At 41.5% G+C, this 9,946-nt stretch overlaps 2 protein-coding genes across 3 annotated transcripts in view; one reads left to right on the top strand and one right to left on the bottom strand.

The window, feature by feature from the left end:
• Nucleotides 1-6,749, bottom strand: part of rusc2 (RUN and SH3 domain containing 2) — a 36,651-nt gene extending 29,902 nt beyond the window's left edge. Inside the window, 1 exon segment of the mRNA XM_020595076.1 lies at nt 6,502-6,749. The gene's annotated coding sequence lies outside the window, so the exon portion shown is untranslated.
• A 2,191-nt stretch (nt 6,750-8,940) lies between these two features.
• The window catches only part of LOC109957294 (adhesive plaque matrix protein-like), a 2,952-nt gene continuing 1,946 nt past the window's right edge, over nt 8,941-9,946 (top strand). For both annotated transcript variants that reach the window (XM_020595050.1, XM_020595049.1), the window contains exons 1-3: nt 8,941-9,058; nt 9,142-9,194; nt 9,398-9,933. In XM_020595050.1, the coding sequence (XP_020450706.1) occupies nt 9,042-9,058; nt 9,142-9,194; nt 9,398-9,933 (606 nt within the window). In that variant the 5' untranslated portion in view covers nt 8,941-9,041. The remainder of the gene's footprint in view (nt 9,059-9,141; nt 9,195-9,397; nt 9,934-9,946) is intronic.

The raw sequence follows: 9,946 nt of genomic DNA, 5'->3' as shown, positions 1-9,946 counted from the left end.
ACGATGTATTCTGGCCTTATACAGTGTGATTAGGGTTTTATGGGAGAGGTTGGAGAAATGTCTCTGTGTAAAGAGGCACATGCCATCCACATGATAAAAACATGAAAACGTTGGAGATACAGTTTTATTTCCTGACACTACTTTATTCCATCGTCCTTGATGAAACTTGTTGGCAGAGCATGTCACCACATACAAGCAGGCATAGGATGAATACATTTTGACGTCATAGCAGGAAATATACAGTTGTTAGTAATAACATTAATGATGGCTTCTTCACTGTGATGTGCTTTTAGTCCACTGCTCCAGTTCTCAAATGAAGCTAAGATTTGATTTTAACTTAACTGATACATGGGTCAAATGCAGCAGACAAGTCTCCCCACATGGATTATGTAGAACTTAACACTGCTGCATGTCTACACTCCCTTTAACACACATACACAAGGCACATTAATAACCAAATACTAACCACTGTTTCTCAAGCTGCAGCCGTCTTTTTCCAGCATCACATCCCTCCTCCTACTCCTCTCCTTTCTCATTACTGTGCCGATTCTGTCCTTCTCGCTCTTCTCCTCTTTCTCTGGTTCCAAGCCATGCACTTCTCAGTCTTTCCTGCCTTGTTTTGATCCATCATGTTTCCCCTCTCCTCCCATCCCCCCTCAGCCTCACTAAATCCCTGCTCTCTCTGCCTCTCTTCCAACCACTGTGTGCATTGCAGTGTAATACGTCTTTCCTTTAACCACTTCTGCCTCCCTGATCATCTCCCTCCCTCCCTCCCTCCTCTCTCTCCTCCCATGTGGCTGCACACACACACACACACACACACACACACACAACCAAGATGGACTGCAGATGGTTTCGAGCAGAACGCCTGACAATCCCACAGAGCTTTTAGTGTCTGTGTTCACAGTAGAGTTCTCAGCACAAAAGCTGTCAGTGTGTCTGCAGGAGGACTCGTACTGACACAGAGCTACATTTCAGTATTTTGACAGCAATCCCTGCATAGCCACAAAAGCTACTTGAGGTTGCTCAAGGGCAGCTACATGACATGGACGACAGGAAGCAGTGGTGGTGGGTGTCAGCCCGGCAACCTGTGGGTCGCAGGCTTGAACACAAAGCTGCTCAACTCACAATATGTAGAAGCAGCAAATCCTCACAACTGAGATGCTGTAGACAATATTTTTGCTTGCTAAATGACTCTGATGATCATAATCAAATGAGCTAATTGACTGATCACCTCACAGTCAGATTGTCTGCCACGAGGAAGGTCTGTCACTGAGAGAAACATGACATTTCGTCTTGAAGGTGAAGTATTGATCTCCTCATCATGCTGAATGTTTCTGCCAGTAATTTTAGAACTGCAGCGGCCACAGGAGCCACTGATGCATTCAGCCCAACTTGAGGTTGGAAAGGTTTATATTTTTATGACATTCAAGCATAATCTAAGTATTTACGTTCTGAACTTCAGCTCACGTGTTCAAATAGTTGCTGAAGAAACACACCAACTCTGATTTACACTTCTATTCTGATTCAGCATGTAATTACAAGACTGTTGCTCAGTTCCACACAACAGCATGTCCACGGTGTTGATGGTGCCCCAGCAGCTCTCAGTGCTCTTTCACTGCCTGACATATGAGCCAAAATACAGAGCAAGCCCAGCGACATTTATCTGCTTCAGCACACACAGTCACAGCTCTCCTACAGCCCAGAGCCATGAAAGGGACAAAACTACCATAACGAGCTACAGGGTAAAAGCTGTGTGTGCATCTCAAAAGGCCAGTTGCACATCAAGAATGCACATAATCTAGTTATTTTCCTTTCAGAAACACAAATTACAGCCATGTCTTTACACTTTGATTCCACCAGCAGTGGAATATGTTCAGATCCTTTACAGAAGTAAAAGTAGAAACACCACAGCGTAGAATATGTCAAGCTCAACCAAGCAGAAGCTTTTACTGAAGTAAATGTGTATTAGCTACTAAATATATTCAAATATTGAAAACAGTAATAGTCAAGGATGTAATTTTGCATATGGGCAGTAGTGACATGTTCCTATCAATATCTGAGCATTATCTTTGTGGTGAAGTCATACCAGATCACTCCGACGTGCTCTCCCTGAGGCTATATCTACAAGACGACATGCTAGCATCTGACTGAAAGGGAGGGGGCGATCTGAAAATCACATTATGTGCAAATGTCATATTTGCTCCCAGACACGGAGGAGGCGGTAGCTGTCACTCAGTGTGCTGTCGGTCCAAACCTCGAGCACAGGCAAAGATTTAGTCTTCCAGATGACTCGTTCCCTTTCCTTTGTTGCCTGCACTCCACAGCACACATAGTACACTTTTGTCCTTAGGTAACATTATTTTACCAAAAAAGATAGAGAGCTTAAGTAACTAATAGGCTAGTTAACCAACTAGTAGCCACAGTGATTTAAAATGAAAACGTGCGAGCTATGTAGCGTCACCAGGCTTTACACTGTGGACAATGTCAGCCTTAGTTAACCACGTTAGCTAATGTCAAGCTAACCCTGTCTTCTGTTATCTACAGGCTACCAGGAGTAAACATAACTTGACATGTTACTGGGACACAAAAAAGAAGACCGACACATGGAAACACACAACCAAGATACGCATGTACTACAGCAGTACACAGCAGCACCGGATACGTCAGAAAACAACTGTCCTGTCAGAGCAGAGGACGTGTTCAACACAACACATCCTCAGAAGACCGGGCACAGCAAGCTACTGAATCTGCATGTGTGAACGAACTCTCAGAGGTTAAACACCTCGCTATTTACAAAAGTGTTGGACTAGCAAACTTTGAAACACATTGTGAGAACAAATATAATATTACATTAATATACAGAAACACTTTGACCTGCATATAAATACAATTTGAGGGACAATTTAGTAAGACACTTTTCTAACGTGATGGTTGAAGAATGGAAACAATGGGAATGGCACAGTCTAAGCTTGGAGGTACACAAGCACAAACTGTGTGGTATGGTTGTTTTGAGTTCAAATAGTTGAAAAGTGGTCTAAATAATTATGTTGTTGGAGTGTAACCATTCAACAGTGGAGACCTTTCAAAGCAAGCTGAGCAAAGCACTGAGGTGGCACTTTTCCACTGAGTGTAACTGCATGTTAACAGGCCCAAAACGCTTGATTCAGGGAGGACCTGCAGGATATCTGCACAGTGCGTTTACAAACCTAAGATGCTCACGCCATAGATTAAACCACAGCATCGGTTGTGTAACACAAAGAGATGCATTCCAAGCCTGGGAAGAGCAGCTGAAAACACAGCAGGCATGTCACCTGACACACTGATTCAGCTGTGCTTTAGAAATACTCCATGATGTGGAGACTTTATGAGCTCAGTCGTCGCAGCCCCTTCACATGCCGACTGGTGACGCAGACAGACTCAACACTGGAGAATGTCAGAAAGTGAAACCAATTCACTGTGAATAACACTTTTCTCTCTCTCAATATGCAGACTCTTGATCAACAACAATTTTAGTGTTTAATTCACTTACCCCACACACACTGATGTGCTGCATTAGGACAGCAGTGGGAAGATACATAACTAAGATCTGGGAAAACATTTTGAAACTTTATCAACTCAATATTCAAATAAATCAAAATTATTAAAAGATGAAATGATAATAATAAATGTTTATCACACGCCATCACAGTATAGGGCTGCAACAAATATTAGCCTATATTTTCATATTAAATTGTTGATTTTTTTTTTTCCCTGATTAATCAGTTCACCTTGTGGTTAGTTAAAAATCAGAAATAGTGAGAAAAATGATCTGGTCTCAGTTTCGCAGAGCCCAAGGTAAAATCTTCAAATTTCTTGTTTTGTCAGATCAACAGTTCAAAACTGAAGGATTTAATAAAAGAACAGAGAAAAGCAGCAAAACTTCACATTTAATGATCTGAAATTATGTTTTCTTTGGTATTTTTGCTTTAAAAGAATCACCTAAACACTTAATGAAAATATTTAATTGTGTTTTCTGCCAATGAGTAACTGACTAATTGTTTCAGCTCTAGTTCAGAAGAGGTCGGGAAGGTAAGAAAGACATCGACGGTGGCATTTCACTTTACATAACCAGCTTTAGGTTTAAAGTCTACCAGTCACTATGTGGAGGCATTTACTCTGGCAACACTGACCCTTTGGATTTAGTGAGTCAGGTATACTGATGTGACACCTGCAGTAACTGCTGTGGCACTTCCTGACACAGTTTGTCTCCTGGTTTCGATTGCGACCTGAAACACTCTAACCCTGCCGATCTTCAAATCTCTCCCTTAATCTCTTTCTGTCTTTAATTAGCGACCGACTGCAGCAGAATGGAATGTTGGATTTGTGTGAAGGTAGATGATAGAAAACAGCAGCAGCCATTGTAATATTTCTCTGTTTTGCAGTAGAATCATACCAGGACAACAATCAACTACTAACCTGGACTTTTCCAGGGTAGCCAAAAAAAAAAGTCTTCTCAGGCAGTTTTAACTTCACAGTCCAAGTGCTTAACTGTCCTGCTACTGAATAGTGTCAGAAACATCTGTAGTGAGATTTAATTATAGGAACAACTACAACACATGCAGCAACTCTCTAGAAAGCAAGACCTAGATGGTAATTATACTTCAGAGCTAAGTAGGGAGCCAGAGCGTTGACAGGTTAATTAAACACTCTGGCAAATTCTGGTAAACAAATGTGACTCAGGATCTAGAGACAGAAAGCAAGGCAGAAAAAAAGAGCTTACATAACAGGAGGACATGTACTGCATTCTCTCCTCTGCTTTCCTCCTGAGACATACACAGCATCACAGGGTGAGTTACTGTAGGCAAGCAGACCGCCGTGTATATTAACCTACATGTCGTACCACTGTGGAGTCTTGTTCTCTAATCTAGGACAAAACAGTAGCGGTATTAGGCTATATTACACAAACTAAACAATGTAAAAATAAACAACTGCTCATGTAATAATCATGTTAAAGATATAATACAAAACACAGAAAACTACCAAGTCCCTATAAAAACATCACTAAATACAAAATATATCCCCGAGAGATTCCCTACAGGAGTATCACATGCTTATTGTGACGATTTGGAGAAAGGATGTATTTAATGTTCATTTAGGTAGCACTGACATAACACAGGTTAATGCTGCAAACAGGACACCACCTAGTTATTGTTTACTGTTTAGGCCATTAGAGTAATCTGCATCCCCACCATACTGCACCAACCAGCATAAATCCACTAGTATACACTGGGAAGTACAGCCACATAGCCTTCAAAGTAAAAGCCTGGAAGCGTACAACAGAAAAAGGTTCTCGTAACATGTACAGAGCAATAGCAAAATCATTACACTGTTTGCAACCTAAAATACAGCAATGCCTTGATTATTAGTGAATTCAACTGAGTTATATGTGGTAACAGATATTTAACTGTCTCCCTTTTATGAGCTCTTCTTTCATTCTACATTGTTCTTGGTTTAAATTGTTTTCCATAGTTGTAGCTCAGTCTGTGGCTCCTTTCTATTACTTCTACCTTTAAAAACTACGTACTTATACTTTAAAGTAATGAACACAATAATGCATCAATAATTATAATCCATTAATATAATATAGGCTACAGTCATGTGAATTGTCCCATTTTGCATGACTACTTCTTTTGGTACTTTAAGCATATTTTGATGCCAGTACTTTTACATAAGTAACATTCTGATTGCAGTAATAATGTATTTTATCACTGTAGTATTGCTACTTTTATTTAAGTAAATAATCTGAGCACTTCTTTCACCATTACTAATAATAAATAACCATCTTTTTTGCTTCAGCTAAGATAAATTGTGCTAAGATAGCTAGATAGATACTTTATTACAGACTCAAGGTCCAGATGTACAGTAAAATTCCTAAACTCAGCCAAGCTTTTATTTTGTACATTTCCAGCGGAAGTCACGTGTCTTCATTGTGTCAAACTTAACACTGGTTGTACCGCTGTTGTTTCTGGGAATATGGGATCAATATGGTGATAACACAGGCCGCTGATGTGGCACTGTTGAACCACTTCTGTTCCTAATAAACGAATAGTGTCTGTATGTTATGGTCTAATCTTGTATTTTAATCCAGTCAATTTTGCCGTCAGACAGAATAAACAAGGAAACAACGATGTGTCAAACCGTTACCAGACGCTTCCCTGCCTTTGTGTCACTGCTATAAAATCACAACGCCACCACCCGAGCTAGCATCTTCTATCTTGCTAAATGTCGTCTCTGACTTAAACCTACAAAATAACCGTCTGTTTAATCGCGACAAGGCGGTTAGATGCGGGAATTATCTGCTAAAAGCCGAGGCTTTCCCCGTGTGACCGACCGAGCCATTATTTTTTCAGCCTCCGACGCGATGCTGCTGGACGGACCGTTTTCTCCGTTTCCTTCGTCTGGTCTCGTCCAAGTCTGACCGTTAGCATCACCGCTAAAATGAAATATTAACACACTCACCTTGCCGCAGGTTGTCGGCGGGGCGTCTGTTTTCGATACAAATAATGTATTTAAGGGTAACTGAGCTGGTGGGCTGCTAGTCCTTGGCGTGTGGGAATAACGTTTCCGCTGCGAGAGGCGGCGGCGGTGCGGCGCAGGCGGGGCCGAGCCTGGGCCGGAGCTGCGCGTCAGCCTGAGGTCACAGCTTGGTCCTAGCCCGGGTTGGTAACCTGCTGGTATCTAACCTGGGTGGCTGACACGCAAAGTTCACATGAGAACAACGACAGCCAGGAGTGGAAGAGCTGTTGTTGTTATTTCTGTTATATTATAAACCTGGCTAGGGTTATATAAACCTTATTTAACATTACAACTCTGTTTTCAGAAAGTTGGGACACACTGTACATTGTAAATAAAACTGAATAAAATGTACTGAAAACCCCTTTAACCACAAATCCATTTGTAGCAGTAAAAGCTGTATGTTTTGATCTGGGTTCCCTTCTGACATTATTATGAGAGCTTTCTAAAATTGCAGACTCTACTAAGCAAACCAAACATTATTTTCTTCCCTTATGGCAGTTCAGGGAGACATGGGCTGGGTAGCAAGATATATACTAGTGTGAAATGATCCAACTGAGGAACTGTCTAAATGACACAGGATGGAATGAATAAGGATTTGTTTATGTGGAGTAAATTGCTTGGTTCTCTATAAGCACAAGAGCCTTATACAACCAAGGATTTGTGGTTATATGGTATGCATGTGAGTATAAATTGTCTTGACAGGAGCAAATATGAACTCCCAGAAAGTCTGCAATTTTAGATTATTTTATACCCACCCACAGGATTTAGCTGTTTCCAAAGATTTGTTCTTATGCAGGCAAATAATCTCTGGGTTCTGGGGATGTAACTGCAAACACCACGAACAATCTGGTACCTTGACTCTTAAGATTTAGAAGCAAATAAGTCTGTGTTCACCTCTGAGGATTGTAGTAGTTAAAACTTGGAAATGTATTCTGTTTTACCTATAACCCTGGTACAGTACAAGCTAAAAAAAAACCTTTTGGCTGAGTGAACATCTCTGGATTGCACAGGAGTTTCAATTTTATGGCTCACACACACTATGTACAGTACCTTGTGTTGGTGCCAAATCACATTTCAGGTGTTTATAGCTCCCCCACAGGACTAAGCACTGAGCCTGCCTCCACCCTCTTGAACTCTCTTCCAATGGACAATAAACACTGTGCCATATCCCCAGCTTAAAAAAACATTGCCTGTTTATTTATTGTCCTGGTTTTCACTCATAAAATATAATATACTCTGCTAAAATCTGGCACAACAGTCAGGCCAGCCAACAGCTGCCCTGCTGAAGTGCCCCTGAGCATCACAGCTCACTTTTTATTAGTCCACAGGCTGCTGTTATGCAGATTAGTTATTTCTTTAGGTCAAATGAAGCAGAATTTCCTGCTCCTCCAGATAAATATAGTCACCATAATTACTTTAAACTGGTCTCCATTGGGGTGCACTGACTCTATTCCAAGTAAGGGCAATAAAAGGTGTAGGGGATGTTTGTACTTCCAAATGCAGCTTGAATCATTGTCTTTTTAATACAAAGTAACAATGATATTTATGCTGGATCATAAATGAGTGTAATTTCATATTTAAATATTCCTTTTGGACCTGTGCAGGCTGTACACTGCCTCTTGCCCAGTATTGGCTGGGATTGACTCCAGTCCCCCATGACCCTCTACAGGATAAGCAGTAAACATAATGGATGGATGGAAAGATGCCTTTTGTCCCTTGTATAGGCTGCGCCATCTACTGGCTACCTACTGTTACTGCATTTATCAAAGCGCATATTCTGTCCAAGGTTACTGCAGTAAAGCATGCTAGATGCATAACAGAAGCCTCCCTTTGACAATACCCCCAAATGATTGTGTTTTTTGTGAATTAAAGGGCTGCATATTCTAAAAAGTCACCAGTCGGCCAAAAAAGGCATTAAACACACCATGTTTAGGCACAAAGGAAAAACTATTTACATCTTCAAACTTTGCACTTTGCAAACAAATCTGATGTAATCTGAATCACCTACTAAAAGTGGATGTAAACTTAGTATAACATTAAGAATCTGCTGTTGAACTCTGTCAACCCCCAACCCCACTTTAGTAAAGTGAAAATACATAAAAACTACTGTCAGTAAACCACTTGCTGTTAAAAACAAGAAACAATGAATGTAGTGTAAAGTTGTGGTTTATTTTCGTGATAAAGATTCATAAGATGATGGCCACAATCAACCCTTCATTTAAAAATAAACTGGCAAAATACTGCAGTGCAAATTGGAGGAAGCCTGTTCTGAACTGCAGTGTATAATCAAGCCCCATTAATTCCACCTGTTTCCAATCAATCACCAGAGCTGTGGCTGCCTATCAGAATCATATAAATGACTTGCACTGGAACCACTCTACCACTGCACTGCTGAGGAAAAGGAACGGAGTTGTCATTGTATTGGGCTGCTGAAGACAGACCAAGGTGTTTCATCTTACAGTTGGTCTTATCTGGCTGAGGCCATGGGGTTCCTCTTAAGGTAATAGACCGGTCTTTTCTGTGGCTTAGCAGTTTATTTGAAACAATGCAGAGTGCTGTGTTAAGCATGGTTTCCTTTTCTAGGATGGTGATTCTGTGGATGCTGTTTGTTGGAGTACTTCAAGCAAGCATTAAATGTAAGACCTATATATTATAAAGTGCTAGCTTTTTGAAATGCCTGTGTATTTATAAAGTTACTCTTAAAATACCAAAAGTTAAATGTGAACATTTCAGTCAAAAGGCATGTACACTTAAACAAAGATGCAATAGATCTTGGAAAGCAATGTTAAAACTTCTGAGATATCTTGTATGCTTGTCTCCATATTGTGTTTAACTTTAGCTTATCATGGCACTGAAGATGGCTTTAAAAATCCTCATGCCACTAAGCTTGCTTCACGTTACCAGTCCCGTCCTGAGGCCCTTCGCTACCAAATCCATCAGTCTTGGCCCAAAGTACGCAGATTCCAGCTTAAGTCTTTGCCCCACGGGCGCAGCTACCAGCCAAAACCACTTCCTACTTCCTTTGAGCCGAGGTCCCGGGTACTTTACAATCAGATCAAGCCTCAGGTGCCAAGTTACCCATACCAGCCTCAAATATCTGGCTACCTTCCACTAGTGCCCCACTATACATACTTCCCTTTGGTGCGCAATTACATGTACCAGCCTCAGGTGCCTCTCTCAAAATCCCACCACCAGGTGCCAAGCTACCTGCCCCACCACCGGGTGCCTGCCCACCTGCCCATGCCCCAGCACCAGGTGCCCAGCCACCTGCCCATGTACCAGCCCCAGGTGCCTCTCTCCAAGCCTGAGCCCCAGGTGCCCAGCCACCTGCCCCAACACCAGGTACCTGGCTATTTGCCCATGTACCAGCCCCAGGTGCCTCTCTCCG

The sequence above is a fragment of the Monopterus albus genome, unplaced genomic scaffold, assembly GCF_001952655.1.
Source record: "Monopterus albus unplaced genomic scaffold, M_albus_1.0 scaffold26.1, whole genome shotgun sequence".
In the NCBI taxonomy this organism is placed as follows: domain Eukaryota; kingdom Metazoa; phylum Chordata; class Actinopteri; order Synbranchiformes; family Synbranchidae; genus Monopterus; species Monopterus albus.
The sequence above is the reverse complement of the archived record's forward strand: the minus strand, read 5'-3'. Positions and strand labels throughout refer to the sequence as shown.